Source organism: Lytechinus pictus, chromosome 11 (assembly GCF_037042905.1).
Source record: "Lytechinus pictus isolate F3 Inbred chromosome 11, Lp3.0, whole genome shotgun sequence".
Taxonomy (NCBI): Eukaryota; Metazoa; Echinodermata; class Echinoidea; order Temnopleuroida; family Toxopneustidae; genus Lytechinus; species Lytechinus pictus.
Window position 1 is genome coordinate 1,580,500 of NC_087255.1, and position 17,943 is coordinate 1,598,442.

Below are 17,943 nucleotides of genomic sequence, written 5' to 3' on the forward strand. Positions count from 1 at the left end.
CAGCAGTAGTAAGTGTACTAGCAGTGTCATCAATTGTAATTGTCACCATTATCAAGAAATTCAAACAAAGAATACATCAGTTATGAAAAATAGCATTATGTATTGGTAATGTGTTGTAATCATATGATGATAATGACAGCAAATAATATTGGTCATGATCAAGATAATAGTGCTTTGATGACAAGAATATTTTTTACATCTGACTGCAATTTTGACAACAATTTTCATACTTTAAACATAGCTAATTCTAAAGAACGATAACAAGGTTGATTTTTATTCCATTAGGATTTTCCTTGTATTATTTTCTTTGGCCAACAAGAATGTTTTAAGTGTTAATGATATTCTGAAAAGATTTGGTAAACTTGAACACAGTCTCCAATTTTGTCATATCCAAATGGGTTATGTCAATGGCATGATGAGCCAGAAACTTTGAGAGGCCAAGCATGGCATATATAGAGCAAAATTTCTGTCAAAAAAAAGAAGAAAGCGATTGAAGCGAGCGAGTGAACAAAACCTGTCCCCCTCTTTCTATAAGAAAAGCTAATTTTGCAATAGATTGTTTAAAAAATAATATCACATTTACTCCATCTTTTCCTTTCCCTTTCCCCCTTGTCTAAGTTTATTCTTGGTGGTGGGACTTCTTCTTCTCTCTCCATCTCTCTTCTAAATTTTATATTTGTTTTGGGTCAGATTGACAAAACAAAGGGGAAAAAATGTTCACTTCTTTTTAATCATATATCGTTCAACATTGAATCTCATTTCTCTACAGTTTCAAGGAAATAAACAACGTATTTGTTTTTGTGTCAATATGGTTTCAAGAAATAATACTTAAAAAAAAATAATTTAATAATTAATAATTATCAATATTATCAATAAGTATTAATAATTAATGATTAATTAACTGTTAAATAAAAGTGGTTGTAAGCAGAAAAAAATATGAAAACTGACCTAAAAATGACTAATTTTCAGTTTTAAGCATTTGAAATTTTTTGCTTGCGCTTTGTGCTCTCTTGCCCCCCCCCCCCCCCAAAAAAAAAATCCCTGTAGGATTTTTTTTTTCCAAATGAAATATGCCCTTTTTAAAAAAGAAATACCTTCTTTAATAATAAAACATAATACATTTTAGGTTCGAAAATCACAGATTTTGAATCGTGCTTGAATCAATTATTGTTTAGTACAGTACTGCTAATGGTTACAAAAATGTATAGAATGCAGGGCCGTAGCTAGAGGGGGGGGGGGGTATGGGGGGGTGTGACACCCCCCCAACATTCATGGCAGTCGGCAAAATCATGTACCAGTTGGCAAAATGGAGGATAGGGGAGAAAAAGAAAGAGGGAAAGAAAGGGAAAAAAAAGAAAGGAGAGAAGGGGAGAAAGAAAGAAAGAAAGAAAGAAAGAAAGAAAGAAAGAAAGAAAGAAAGAAAGAAAGAAAGAAAGAAAGAAAGAAAGAAAGAAAGAAAGAAAGAAAGAAAGAAAGAAAGAAAGAAAGAAAGAAAGAAAGAAAGAAAGAAAGAAAGAAAGAAAGAAAAAAAGAAAGAAAGAAAGAAAAAAAAAGGAAAGAAAAATAGAGGTATCAACTTCGAAGAAGGTTACGACTTATGGAGTAAAGACAACCAGTTGGCAAATCCAAGTCCATGTAGCCAGGCTTAGAGCCCTACTAGTCAGCAAAATACAAAGGACAAAACAGATGGAGCTATAATAACGCACAAAGTAAGCCCCCGGTCCTCCCCTAATATAAACAAGCTTGTGAGTTTGCAAATTATACCACAATTATTGACGATTTAACAAACACATTAGTTTTGTAAAATTAGAGGCAAGACAAAGTGATGTACAAGTACTGCCCCGTTTCAGAACTGAAAAGAACAGAACTCTGCAGTTGGCAAATTCATGAAGACAATTGTACAACTTGTAGACTTGTCTACAAGTTTGCAGTTGGCGAAAAACACAAGTTATTATTGTTTTGTGTAGTGATATATGCTTTTTTCATGAATATATACTTGAAGTGACTGCCCCCTTTTAAGGCCTTAATATAAAACATTTCCAGTCTGTGTTTACGCTTGCATTGGTGTGGACCGATATAGGTACCGGGCTGGTGTTAAATCAACACCGGCGTTTTTTTTTGCAGTGCACAAATTCCTAAAGACAGTCCTTAAAATGTCCCTTTTTCTGATCTAATTATAACAAATTTTCAGCTCGCGCTTCGCGCTCGCATCACTTGATTAGTGAAACAGTAAATTCCTACAAACAAGCCATAGAATGCCCCTCTTCAGGTCTAAATTTCAAAAATTGTCAACTCGCGCTTCTGGGCCGCAATATTTAATTAGTGAAATACGTATCATGTTCATGATTACAATGACCACAAAAAGTGCTTCATGTGCTTAGTTGTAATTATAACAAAATCAGCAAGCGCTTGGCGCTCGCATTATATCTATGATGAGATACGTACGCACTTCATGAATTCCAAAAGATAGTCCTTAAAATGTCCCTTTTTAGGGTCAAGTTATACAAAAAATTTCCGCTCGCGCTTCGCGCTCGCATTGTTTGTTTTGTGAGACAGGTACATATCATGATTACAAAACTTTGCTTATAATGTCCCTTTTTAGGACTGAATATCAAACATTTTCAGCTCGCGCTTCGCGCTCGCATTATTTGATCACTAAGATACATATCCTTTTAATTGCATAGTCCTTAAAGTGTCTCTATTAGGTCAGTATACCTGGCAATTGAGCGCGCTTCGCGCGCCCACTTAATGACTCAACATTTGTGCTGCCCCCCCCCCCCCCCAATGCCGCGACTCACGGTACGCCACTGTAAGCAGTAGCACTCTTGAAATTTTAGTTGAGTGTCTTGCACAGGTCAATTAAAAATTAAAAAATCTTTGATTTTGATATTATTAATGCATATAGGGTATATAATTATACTGCAAGTTAGCAACTACGGCACACTAGCCTTTCTATTTTGATCCAAAATGTTTATTTTTACAGTGCAAATATCTTTGTATATCTTTGTATAATTTACCTTAAAGTATTCACCAAATGCCACTAATTTAATTCTAAAAATTCAAAATCTTTTGGCATGTGATTATTGTAGGGGGGGGGCACATCCCCCATCAGACTCCCCCTGTGCTCACGTTGGTGCGATCACGCCAAATTTAGTTGGCAAATTTAGCTGGTACACCCCCCCCCCCCCCAACAAAATGCTTCTGGCTACGGCCCTGGTAGAATGTTGCTTTATGGTTGAAATATCACAAATATTTGGCTCGCTTCCTGCACTCGCATCAATTATTGTACTCTTTCTCTTCCCGTTCACAAAAAAATGCTTAGAATGTCCAGTTTTCAGGTTGGAATATCACAAATTTTTGAGCTCGCGCTTTGCGCTCGCATTATTTTTTATTGGTGAGTTATGTATCTTATTTAAAATGCAGTAATTAACTGCTTAATTAACTGCTTCCTTTACTGGTCAGTATATAAAAAGAATTAGCGAGCGCAAAGTTATTTTGTAGTTAGATACACATCTTTTTCATGATTACAAAACCAGCTCAGAATAAAATAATTTTCATGTCTTATTACACGACATGTCAAGAAGTTTGAGCTGGTGATTCGCGCTGGCAACATCGCGCAAGGAAATTTCAACAATGATTAGCCCCATAATTGACCATAAATCAAGTTTTACAACTTCATAATTTTTTTTTTCAAAACCGCTTGCTCGCTATGCTTTCTCGCTGAGAAGTAAAACCTAAAGCAAAATATCTATCTTATAATTAAAAATCACTTTAGAAAGCCTTTGCTCAACTTAATTTCTATAAAACACACAATTACTTCACGCAGTTCATAATCTCATTTTGAAAATACATGTATCTGTTTGCACACAAAAAACTCATTTTGAAAAATGGGTGCCTTTTTGGCGTTGACCCCCCCCCCCCCATAATAATTTTCTGCTGCCCCTGTCCCAGGGAGTGGATAAAACATACGTTGAGAATGCCAGGATCAGATGACCGTGATAATAATAATTATTGCAATGTAAATCGCCTATAGAAAATTTTTGGATTATGTGTACACAGGTAACTATATCATTATTTTAATATGTCTCTATCATGAAATTATTTTTGTTTTAAATGTACAAAGGTTAATTTTTTTTCTCGCTCAGTCCCCTCGCTCACATACATTTTACCATGTGTGATGTCTGCCGCCTAAGTATTGTTAGTTCATTGTTCTGTATATCGTAAGTTTGAAATGCCTTGGCCTTGAGGTTTTCAGGCCTTGGCCTTGGGTTTCCATGCCTTGGCCTTTGGTATTGAAGCCTTGGCCTTGGGTATTAAAGCCTTGGCCTTGGCCTTGGAGGTTTGAGCCTTGACTACAACACTGAATAGCCGACTAATGCCATGGTTAACTTCGAATTGGTTGATTCCCAACTTCACGTTTAATTAGGTTTAGACAAATATTAGCTTATTTGCCATGGTTTAATATGTCTAGTCCGTATACAAAACCAGTCCTAGATCTAAAAAAATTTTTATCTTAGTTCTAGTCTAGTCTCTATATCTAGACTCTGATCTACGCTGTATCAGCATGGAACCACTAGTGTACCAAGGGGGGGGGAGACTGTCCCTCTGACGAGTCACAACTGATTCAGGGGACGTGCCCCCTTTGAGAAGCCAAATTAATAATTTGTAATGTAAAAATGCAATGAAAAAGACGTATGTCCCCTTTTTTAACGTGAAGATCTTTTTTTTTTTTTGCTTGTCAATTTTTTTTTCAGCTAAGAAATCCATAATTTGGGGTGAAGACCCTTTTTTTTGGGGGGGGGCTTGTCTCATTTTTTCGCGGACGAAATATCCTCTAAAAAATTTGCCCCCCTTTTGGAAAATCCTAGGTACACCAGTGCGTGCATGGAACGTATTCTAACGTCAGGCACAAATTAACGTCAGTGATCTTGATCCCCGTCTTCACCCAAAATTAAGGATTTCGTAGCTGAAAAAAATTTGACAAGAAAAAAAGAAAAGATCTTCACGTTCAAAAGAGGGGACATACGTCTTTTTTCGTTGCATTTTGACATTACAAATTATTAATTTGGCTTCTCGGGGGGGGGGGCACGTCCCCTGGATCAGTTGTGACTCGTCAGGGGGGCAGTCTGCCCCCCCCCCCCCCCTTTTGGTACACTAGTGGTTCCATGCTGATAGCGCGTAGATCAGAGTCTAGATCTAGAGACTAGACTAGAACTAAGATATTTTTTTTAGATCTAGGACTGGTTCTGTATACGGACTAGACATATTAAACCATGGTAAATAAGCTAATATTGGTCCAAACCTAATCAAACGTAAAGTTCGGAATTAACAAGTTCGAAGTTAACCATGGCATTAGTCGGCTATTCCTATTAGTATTAGGCATTAGACAGGTCCAGATTTGAGGTAAAGTTAATGCGCTAGCCTAAGCTAGCCCTACCCTAGCACATATGTCTTGCCATTAATGGCAGCTAGTTTGATAAGTGTTTAAGAATTGGATGTATATATAGATCTAAGCCTATAAGGCCTATGTAACTATGTAAGGGTACCGATAATTTGACGATGCTAATTCATTCTGAGCAACGTGAATGCTTACGATCGGCACTGGTCGAGGCCAAGTCCACGCGCATGCGTACTCTCAATCCGAAGACGCAAGTCATGAATATTCATATGTCGGTCCAGAACTCGGTGGGAAAAATAATTTCGCGGTACAAGTCCAGCTATGCGTCAGCGCAGGCACTAATCTGCGTTCCGCTGAGCGCGATGGCTCGGAGAAAAGTATGTAATTCAACTCAAGTAACCGGACTTTGCAAGCTCAGCACATAAATTTTGGTTATAAATTATTAAAAGTAGGATATAAAACAAATATATCAGGCGTTTCATTCGAAAGCATAGTGGGAATTATTAATCCTCGGTTGGACTGGCAAAACTACTATATTTCCCTCGGGGCTTCGCCCCTCGGGAAAAATAGTAATTGCCAGACCAACCTTGGATAAATAATTCCACTATACTTTCTCAAAGCCTGATATATTTGTTTAATGTCATTTCAAAAACTTAATCTTTGGTTAAGATTTTGAAAATAATTCTCCCAACATGGTCTAAGTTCATTGACCCTAAATGACCTTTGACCTTAATCATGTGACCTGAAACTCAGGCAGGATGTTTAATTATACTTGAGAAACCTCATGTCCAAGTTTCATGAACTAGGTCTATATACTTTCTAAGTTATGATGTCATTTCAAACACTTAAACTTAGGTTAAGATTTGATGTTGACGCCGCCGCCGCCGTCGGAAAAGCGGCGCCTAAAGTCTCGCTCTGCTATGCAGGCGAGACAAAAACTGTTTACGATAAAACACTCCTAGTACATGGATGTTTGGTTTTTATTTAATCCAGCTTGTTATTTTTTTGTTTTTTTTTTCATTCAGTTTATTTTAGTCTGAAATCAATGTTACAATACCGCTTCCCTCCAATAATATTAGTTCGATCATCTGTTAATACATCCAGGTTCAAGGTCCATCGTTATTTAAAAATCCCTTACAACGTCTCCATGGTGTATAATGAAAACATTCCATACAGTGAAATGAATGAATGAATACAATTTTTTCCCAAATATGGTTTGTTCTTAACGGAACCAAACAAAGAACCCTGAAAATCTATGACGTCAATGGGCTCATTGCATATTCATAAAGACATGTATAGAACTGTTTCACCGAAATAATGCTAATCTTTGAAATGTTATAAAGTTGTTATTCCTAGTCCGATTTGATAAAATTTTCAGTGTTTGTGTGTCTGATTCTACTGTCAATCTGTTCAAATCGTATTATTTTCAGCCTTGAGAACCCCTTTAATTTCAAGTACCGAAATTACGTCCAGGATTTTGACTCTTTTGGGGGGGGGGCTTGGATGTGGCAAGTTCCTCCATTTCAGTCATTCTACTCAACTAATGTCAATTTACCAATCCTCATTAGATCCTGATATTTCATCAAAACCTATGATTATAATTGATTCTATTATACTTGATACTGAAACCATTTGTTTGTAATACAGAGCCTATTTGACTGTTTGCATTGTGTCGAAAATCTGTTTGACAAGTTACAAGGTTACTTAAACTGGCACAATGTAATACTAATACCCAGTTCCCACTGTGACGATTGAAACGATGGTCTTGATTGTAATGATCGTATCAGAACGTATATAGGGTCGTATTAGATCAGTCGAGAAAGTCTAATCAATCATAGAAAACTTGCATGGTTGAAAATTTCACGATCAGTTACGAAACGCGTTGGTAATTCCCAGGTAATCTCCTTTGAATTAATTTCTTGTTCTAAAATACTGTTTTACAAAATATTACATGTTCTACCCCTCCCCCCCCCCCCCCCCGAGAGCAGAAGTAGCTCCGACTTTTCACAAAGGGGAGGGGGATCGAGGCCGACCGGATGTGAATTTTTTTAGTAATTCTCTGTTAATCAAAAAGGGGGTGTCGCATTATCTCATTCATAAAATGATGCATTTTTATAGCCCGACAGGAAATCTGACTAGCAACGAAAAAATGAAATAGAATAGATAATAATAGCAACAATGATAATGATATTAATAATGGTGATGTATTATTGAGCTCACACCGTCCAGAGACGCTCATGGCGCTAGCGCAGCAACATTTCCTTTAGATTTATACCGCTAGTTGGCGCAAAAAGTTTAGCAATAATTACAGAATTGAGGGATATGATAACCATTACAAGAAGATCGTGTAGTGACTGCACTGGTCCATTTGTTGTTTTGCACGAGCATATTTATTGTCCACACTCTTTCACACCTGTTTAATAATGTCGGGTTAAAACTGCATACATGTAAACTAAAGATTTATCACTTTTTCTATACAAAAGTAATAGTAGTAGTAGTAGCAGTAGTAGTAGTAGTAGTAGTAGTAGTAGTAGTAGTAGTAGTAGTAGTAGTAGTAGTAGTAGTAGTAGTAGTAGTAGTAGCAGTAGTAGCAGTAGCAGTAGTAGTATAGCAGTAGTAGTAGTAGTAGTAGTAGCAGTAGTAGTAGTAGTAGCAGCAGTAGTAGCAGTAGTAGTAGTAGTAGCAGTAGTAGTAGCAGTAGTAGTAGTAGTAGTAGTAGTAGTAGTAGTAGTAGTAGTAGTAGTAGTAGTAGTAGTAGTAGTAGTAGTGGTAGTAGTAGTGTAATTGTAGTAGTAGTTGATGTTACTGTTGTTATAGTATTTGTGATTGTTGAAGTTCTATTGTATACAATGATAAAGATGATTAAAAACAATGATAAAGATGATTAATGGTGTTCCCTATTATGAGGTAGGCTTATGTATCATAAACATCCAAAACATTTAAATAAATTGCTGCCATATTTTGAAATTCTGATTCCTTGTATTCACTTATTTCGAGAAAAGCGAGTAATTATTCGCCAAATACTTGTCGACGACACAAACTTTATTTTTAACGCCCAAATTTGTTCCATGGTATTCAAATTATTGTCACGCAGAGCAAATGTGACTGGGATATAAAAGTAATCACGAAGATGTCTGATTAGCAATCATTGAATGATTGAAATACCAATTTTACAAAAGGACTTCTTGATTGAATGCTGTCACGCCATAATTCGGTTTATAACAATGTCAATGAGAATGGTATGTGGATTTCAAGAGGGTAATAGAAAATTTGAATTCAAGCACGCATCATGGATCATTAAAATAAACGAAAGAGCGCATGTCGCATTGGCTTAATTACTTCCAGTGACTGTGACGTTCTATAAAATATTGAAATTGAAGGTACACGTGTCTATTGATATTATTTATGTTGGTGCAATTTTTCTTACCTGCATAGGGTTATGCGGACAGGGGCGGATATCCACGATTGACAACACGGGAGACTTTAAAAGAAAAATTTAATATAGACACGAATAAAACAAATGTGGCAGAAAAAAAATGGGGGGATTTAAAAGTTTATGTTTTTAATTGTATAAATAAATGGAATACTAGTATATGATATTCCCTTTCCCATGTCTCTCTCTCTCTCTCTCTCTCTCACACACACTTTCCAATCTATCGATGTCCCCATGCAGTGGTGATGCAGGTTTGTTAGTAAAGTGCTTTTTTCTCGTTAATTTTTTTTTCTGATAAAAAATGCCCTCAACCCTTTTGAAAAACCCTATATGTTCCTTTATCTGTTTATGGGCAAAGGGAATTCGTGCATTTGCATTATTCTCTGAACTTAATCCCGGGAGCTTAATGTGTCCACTTTATCAACCTGTAACGAAATTTTCCCATTCAATAACGACGTTGAGTTTAGTTAGCGGCTTTTACCACTGTGGACTGGGAGCAATGGACCCCCCAAAATCACGACTAAGAGAAAAATAAGGGGGAGGGAGGAAGAGAGAAAAGGTGAAATCTGACATCATTCCCTTAATGTTATGTCAAAATTGTTTTTAATGATAAGATCGAACTTTGTATAAAATATAACATAAGATTTTCTCGCTTGCTTCGCTCTTGCACATCTTTTTTTTTCCATGCGTCATGTCTGAGCCCCCTCGAAAGTTTTGATTCATTACGCAACCATCTCTCAACATTAACATTATTCAATATCACATAATAATATAAAGACAAATATGATAATGTTTTATTTTGCCTTGTGATATATCTTGGTAAGAAAGGAGAAGATACATTTCTTTGATCGACGATAAGTACTAAGTGAAGGCCTATATACACATTTTCGTATAAATTGTAATCATGGTAATAATTTCACTTGATAAAGTTTTTGCATAATCCTTTTCTGATTTTGCCACATAATTTGAGGGCTTCGAGTCGGAACTGGCGGTTAGTGGCGTAATACAACAACGCACTCCAGGCTGAGTTTATCAAGGTTGTGAAGCCAGAAAGCACCCGAAGTTGTACCGGCTGCTGCAGGTATCCACCGAACTCCAATACGGTAACGACGTACGGAACCCATGCGATGCAATATGAGAATGTGACAAGGAGCATTGTCCTGGTGCCTTTGAAACTGTCGAGAGGGCGCTGTCCATTTGGGTTGTTCACAGAGGATTCAACTCTGGCCACTTGATTATGAATAGCATTGATTCTTCGGGACTGGTTGAATGATATCACCATAATGTGGCTGTTCGTGAACAGTAACACAGTAAATCCCGCGATTATAGGAAGGACAAATAGGATCATAATCCGAGGGGTGAAATATTCAGGTAGAGTCAAAATGTAAAGAATGCCAAAATTATATACCAGTGAAACGATGCCGACAATAGGTTGTGCGATCATAACCTTCTTTCTTGTTATCCATCTGAGGTACTTGAGGGGTCTAACGATGAGCAAATAGCGAGATAGATTGGATGTTAGAAGGGTGCCAAAGATCTGAAACAAGATGGCCGACGAGACTATTAACCTTAACATTGCCTTTCGGGCATAGGTGTACTCGGAAACCTTATTAACAATATCGACTTTCATGACATACTGAAACGAAAGACTGGTAATGTAGAATACTATGTCCTCAACTGCCAAAACCTGGTAAAGAATAGAGTCGATCTCGTTGAAGGCATCACTGTTTCTCATTAAATAGATGATAAATGAATTCAGGACAATAGAAATCACCATGAATATCCAGGTTATATAGATGATCATGTCCAAGCTTATGGATTGTATATGTTCAGGTTGTTCGGAGTTGAATTCAAGCGAGTTGTTGACTTCCATAGTTTTCCTGTGTTTGTTATTCACTCCAAAGACTTAATTATTGAGTAATCTCCATCTTCCAAAAGTAACGATCGTGATTCAGGCACAACAGTGATTTGAAGGAAAACGGGGAAAGGATGGAAAAATTATCGTGGATATAAAAGGATTTCAGAAACTGTTAAATAAACTGAATAAAGTTTAAAATATTTCAGTAGACTCATGATGATATAAACCGACATGGATACTAGAGACGCCTTTCAAGTTGGTCGAGAGGTAAGTCGGCTCACGCCTCTGTACCCAGGTCAACTAAATGTCTTTCGTTGTCTACAGTTATTGACAATTCTTGCCAAACGATTTCAGCTTTCAACTTAATTCAACAAATTCCGAGCCCAACCACTGAAAACGAAATGTTGGGTCATGAACAAACCATACCATCATTGCCAGCAGAAAAAACATCTCTCAATCTCACTTACAGCATGTACAGGCGAGTGCTAGAAAGACTAAAAGTTGGTTATGCCGACACTGGTCGGCTACCGGACAATAAAAATCTCACTTTATTTGTTAATGGTCTTTTGGAGATGGGAGTCATTTGGTTTTAATTAAAAACGTAGCTAATGCATTTGAAATGCATTTGGTAAGTTCTACAAATCCATTAGGCTCGGCACACGTACCAGTACGTAGCAATACACAATGCAAACAGACTTCGATTGGTAAGTCTAACAAGGAATATTATGTTATAAGATTTACTGAAGGAGAGTAAACGAAAAGATTACAAAACGTACCCATTTATCTGAGATGGTTCTAATTAAGGCTTTGTGTATATATTAATTAATATAAGGTAACATGACATCGATTAGGAAAAAGGGGAACAATTTGTCGAAGATCTAGATTGTTTATTTTTATACTGACCTGAAATGTGTAGCATTTATTTACCCTCCCCCTCCTATTCACTTCACTTTTCTCCGTTTTTTTCTTCCTCCTTTTATTTTTTTAACTTGGTAAACTTTTTCCCATTCCTTCCTTTCTTCCTTCTTTTCCCTATATTTTCCTTGCGTTTTACATTTTCATCCTCGTTTTATTTGCGGCGTCATTAGAACACAACATTACACAATGCAAACAGTCGTTAATTGGTAAAGCCCAAGAGGAAAAATGTATCTCGCGAAGATTTTTATCTCGTTTATCCATCAAGAGAAATGCGGAGGATGATACCAGTGACGATGATGAGATGGACAAAGATAATTAAAACCTATTCATTCAGATTATGTTCTCATCAAGACGGTGTGCAATCTATCATAAATATCACTCAATGATGTAACGCGGTACGAGTTATTATCGGAGTTGGGGAGACCATTCTTGGGAAACCTATATCCATAATATGGTGACCTGAAGTTTTGGCATTTGTCTATATAAATTATAATTCTTCCCTCCTCTCATTTTCTTCACTTTTCTCCCTCCCTTTATTTTTTTTATCCTTTCCTTCCTTTTTATCTTCTTTTCTCGTTCCTCCCCCTTTTCACCTTTTTCCCAACAATACAAGAACCAATTTCTTTCCATTTCCCGTCATAATCTATGTGTCTGGTATATAAAGGCTCATAGGTTCACATGTCACAATTGATATTCTTCCCCCAAGACGTAAATTTTGATAAATTGATAGTGTTTTTAGTGCATTTGATCAGAATCTTAGAAAGGGTCTGAAAGCAAATAAAAAAGTGCAGTTTTGAGAATTAGAGCAAACCTTTCATTTTATGTATAAATTAGCACAATCAATTAGTTACAGATTTTTAAAAAGAATTATGATCTACAATATTGTAGATTATGAGCGCGCCAATTATCGTCAATAAAGATCTCAGCCCCCTCAGTCTTTTTAGGCATCAAAATAACCCCATCTTTTTCGGGTCATGGCTTAATCGATTTTTTTTTTTTTTTTTTGGGGGGGGGGGTTGCCTACAATATCAAATGGTCAAGGTAATGAACCTGGCTAGGGTTTCGTAAAAATATGACATGGTTTTGTAAAATTCAATACTGACAAACGACAAAATCTATGCCAAAAATACAATTAATTTCATAATCATTTATTCTAATAATTAAAAAACTATTTCAAAAATAATATGACATATATTTCAAGTATCAATTTTACATTCTAGACAGTTTTTGTACGGCTATTACACATCTCAATTGATAGAATATTTGTAAAGAATTGCATATTTCATAGAACGGTTTACATTTCTGAAAAGACATTGGTCTGCCTTGGTAAAGCTCGAAGTTTTATCACTCAACAGACAAATTTTGGATGCATATAATTACGTATCTTATACTTATAGTTTTGTCACACTACAAAAAGACATTGGTGATTGAGAAACAATTTCAAGTTATACAAATATATATTGCTTCGTCAATGAAATTATAATTTTTAAACAGCTTAAAAGTGATTTTTTCATAAAAATCAATCTCTTAAAAAATACACATTCATTTGAACATGCCTCTGGTAAAAATAATTATTACTAATCAATTTAGAGTACTGATATAATGCATCAAATACTAATTACTTTGTATAAAATATTTAGTACTATATCCTTCTCTAATAAAATATAATACATGATTTACTGCATCACTGTCCCAACTGCATTCAAATATCAAATATTGATAATGAAAATATAAAATAAATACGAACTAAAAAATGAAAGGAGAGATGGTCCTGCAGGAAATGACTAAAGACAAGACATTAAATAAAAGAGATTGATCAAAATCAATGTGCACAACATGATATATTTACACAAGAGATTTATGTTGTAAAATCATCATTAATGCGCAATGCAGAAAGTCTAAAACTCGATTAATCATATAAAATCATTGAAATCAAATAGATGATATATCATTATCATACAAAGTAATAAGAATGACATCTAGAAATGAGATTGAATGTAAAATAGATTTAATTGTGAGTACTACCATTATTTTTCAAATACCAATTTAAATATCTGTAGAATAGTAAACATTGGCTTAATGTGCAAAAAATGGTAAATGTTGATAAGTTGAAGAAAGGTATCGACTATCTACATGTAGTATTTGCCTGAAATATTTATCCTCATCAATATATTGTTTTCTAATCTTATCTGATATTGAATTCTCACATATGCAGTCACGGATCACACAAATGAAATGAATTAAAATGATTTAGGATAAGTGTTATGTCTCTAATAAGAAATAGTGGGAGGTTACTGTAGAAATATACCTAATATAAAATAGTAATAATTTGAGAAAGAACATAATGATAAATGAAGAAATGAATAAATAAACATAACATAAACATAACTATGCTTAAACTTGCAATGTATGACATATAAGTAGTCTTTAAAGGGGAATCCAGCCTTGGCCATAAAATGTTGTGTTGGGAAGGAGAAAAATCAATTTAACAGAATGGTGAAAGTTTGAAAGAAATCAGACAAGTAATAAGAAAGTTATAGCTGCTTTAAACTTGAGATCATTAATAGTATGTAATTTCAAATTGGCAACTGGGTAAGTAAATTATGACAAGAGGCAAGGACAACTTTCCCATAGGCCATGTACTTTATCATCAGGGATTTGTGGTTTTCTCCTTAGTACCCATTCCCCTGGGGCAGTAATCTAAATATAACCCAGGTAGTATATTGTTTTATGTCCTCATGAAAGAAAAATGTAATTTGAAATTAAACTTTTGGGAAAAATGACATTTTAGCCATAATATGTATTGGAGTACATGGAAGAGTAGTCCTTGCCTTACATCACTATGACATCCCATATGCGGCCAATTTGAAGTCTCCATGGGTATAGTGATTACCAATATTTACAACTTTTAAAAATGTATAACTTTCTTGTTGTTTGTCCAATATTGTTCAAACTTTCACCTATCAACTTGTCTGATTTTTATTTTTCTTATAAAAACAAGTTTTTATTTGGGTTGGATTCCCCTTTAAATAATGGCTGAAAATCATATTATTCACAGAAACCTTAAAGAAATCATCTAAAGACAACCTGAGTAATGAAGGAAACAGAATCCATTGAAAACTAGCAACAAAAAATAGAGCAAAACACGATACTTTCAAAAATAAAGAAGTCTCAAAATATAAAGTGAATGGTCAAGTCCACAGAAAGGAATAATGAGCTGTGGGAGGGGTAAAAATATCCAAAAGAAACCCCTATGTAATTTTCTAGGATATCTGATGGATTAAGTAGTGAGTAGACATTAGAATGGAATGCTTACTGGTGATACTTGCATACTATAACAGTTTTCTACCCGTTTTCTCTTTGTATAATTTTTTTTGCATAGAAAATTGTGTCAATTCACAGTTGACTTTGAAAAGGAAATTAACTCCTCATCTATATTAATGTGGAAAAGAAAGATTGGTATATACAGATATGTCCTGGTTTAAAGTTGTGGTTTAACTTCATAATTGTCTGGGAATGATAACTGAAGCAAAAGGAAACAAAATGGTAAACACAAGAAATACACAATATAAACAGAATGTTTGGCTCCCCATAATTTTAGTAAACCTGACTTCAGAATACGGGCCATTATACACACTGAAAATAACCAATGTTACATGTGATACAGACCCTCAGGACTTTCCTCCTTCCCGTAAGTTTCAAGTAATGTGGGTTAAGAGAAAAAAGAAAAGAGGTAAAGGAAGAAAAGGGGGAATGAAAACAAAACAAAACAGTCATTTAAAAGGGGGAGAGAGAAAAGAGCAAGAAAGAAAGAGAACAAGAGAGAGAGAGAAAAAGAAAGAAGAGAGTGGATTGGTTCTTGAAGTATGTCATCAGTAGTTCAGGTACTGTCCCAAGACGATTTCAGCTGCCCAAAGTTTTTGTTGACATAACGATGTTTTTAATCAAGCTTTTTTAAAAGGTCATAGAATTCATTTTTGGATATCATAATCGCACATTTTTTGAGAAATTAAATGAGCCCCTTAACCGCTCAAGAATTTAGAAATTCAACTCCGTTGTTCAAATCTACTTCCTTTTTAATTTGATTTTTGCCTCTTAGGTAAGACAACGACAATAGAATACCATAATACTCTTTTACATTAAAGGTAAAGTTCACCTTTCAGTCTTTATTCCTCTTAACAACCCCCCCCCCAAAAAAAAAAAATTAAAATATAAATAATCAAAAATACCCTGACACCACCTGTGGTTGCATTTTTAGGCACTTTTTTCACTTTACACTATTGAAGTAAAGTCATATGGTAACTATATTTCATGGTTGAGATTTAGCATCATGGAGGCAACCTTCTTCAAGGAGAACGAGTCTCTTCACATATCTAGGTTTGCATACTCATCAAACTTCTTCATATACTCCGCAATGCCATCATAACAGATCCTGTACTGTTCCTGTGAAACAGATGGAGAAATGTGCAGAAATATATGTTCAATGCGGCAATGGACACAATGGATCTCCTGTCTGTGAGCGTAAGGATAGTCTTGATATATAACCTCATTGAAAATTTTAAATATATTGTGAATTCTTTTTTTTTATAGATAATGGTCATTTGTTCTCTATTTAAAAAAAAAGGAAAGGCAGTCAGTATACTAAGATATACTATTTTCTTTTAAAATAGTGTAACCAGGTTTCATAAACTTGATCCATAAATTTTCAAAATTACGTTGACAATGCCACAAATATCCCAAAAATGGTCAAAGTTCGTTGACCCTAAGTGACCTTTGACCTTGGTCATGTGATGTTCAGTGATACACTATTACCATTATGTCCAAGTTTCATGAACTAGGTCCATATACTTTCCAAGTTATGACAACATTTCAAAAACTTCACCTTGATTAAGATTTCGATATTGATTCCCCCAACATGGTAAGTGACCTTTGACCTTGATCATGTGACCTGAAATTCAGGCAGGATGTTCAGTAATACTTGATTACCCATAAACCAAAGTTTCATGAACTAGGTCCATATACTTTCTAAGTTATGATGACATTTCAAAAACTTAACCTTGGTTAAGATTTCAAAGTTGACGAAAAAAAAGCGAAAAAGCGGCGCCTACATCCTCGCTCTGCTATGCAGGCGAGACAAAAATGAAGTAACAATTGTTGGCAATTAACTTTAGAATCTTTCTTCCAAAATCCTAAGACACCTGCTAATCATAACCTATTCACTGACTGGAATGTGTAAACTTTAGCAAGTGCTCAAATAAATAAAATTCCATCCCCAGTACAGTTCCTTGAGCATCAAAATTTGATGAAATGGTGGAGAGGTTTTTGGAGTTCAACTTACCGCTGTTTCGATCATACTTGGTCGATTTGCCCGTAATCTCTTGACCGCTTGGAAGATATCGACAGAGCTATCCGTTATCATCTTCTCAGCTGCTGAGTAGATAGCAGCAAACACACCACTCCTACCAATACCATTGCTGAAAACATCAAACAAGAATGAACAAAATCCCTTGTAATAGGTGACAAATTTCCATGTCTTGGCCAAATTATTAACTTTCTGGCCGTTTCATTTTCCCATGTAGGTCAACTACATATTTCCTACTTGGCAGATATTTCACAGTTCCTCTAGTGGATTCTTCATGTTATTTTATCTATGTATATATTCACCAATTCATAAATTCATTAACATATTTATTTACCTATCAATCAATTCCCGAATTCATTCATTTATTAATTTCTCTATTTTATATATTTTATCTGTGTTTTATTATTATTCATTTACTATTTATTTTTTATCTATTTATTCATCCATACATGTAAGTGCATTCATTGTGGTATAAAACATCATATAAGCAGCCTAGCATCTGAAATGCATAACGTTACAACTGTGCATGGCAACAAAGTATATATGTTACACCAAGAATATGATAAATACATCTTGATAAAAAGCAACTGAAAACAAAGAATATGTGAGAGGTCCATTCCAAATGACATTTGTATAATAATACAATTCACATTCATGCCAAATCCAACCATGAATTGGGTTGATATGAACTGAATAGCATTGTATCGAATTCAATTTATTGGATTGATTTGATTTGAATTGAATTGCATTAAACTGATTTGACTTACATGCAGTGTAAGACAATTGGACCTGATGCCTGTGATGTCCTAACACACTCGCTTACAGCATCAACCAGATTAAGGATAGGTGTTAATGACGTCGGTCTTGATTGGTTATGATCCCAACCAAACAAATGAAACTGCTTTACCGTAAGGACCTGTCATGGATGAATAAAACTAGGTTAGGCATCTGTTTATTGATTTGATATTTTTTTT

The 17,943-nt window shown here is 35.1% G+C and overlaps 1 protein-coding gene across 1 annotated transcript in view; it reads right to left on the reverse strand.

Moving 5' to 3' along the window:
* Positions 1 to 12,739: 12,739 nt before the first annotated feature.
* Positions 12,740 to 17,943, reverse strand: part of LOC129270704 (uncharacterized) — a 49,345-nt gene continuing 44,141 nt past the window's right edge. The window contains exons 29-31 of the mRNA XM_054908024.2: positions 17,737 to 17,885; positions 16,946 to 17,081; positions 12,740 to 16,050 (exon numbers count right to left, since the gene is read on the reverse strand). Of these exons, the coding sequence (XP_054763999.2) occupies positions 15,973 to 16,050; positions 16,946 to 17,081; positions 17,737 to 17,885 (363 nt within the window). The 3' untranslated portion in view covers positions 12,740 to 15,972. The remainder of the gene's footprint in view (positions 16,051 to 16,945; positions 17,082 to 17,736; positions 17,886 to 17,943) is intronic.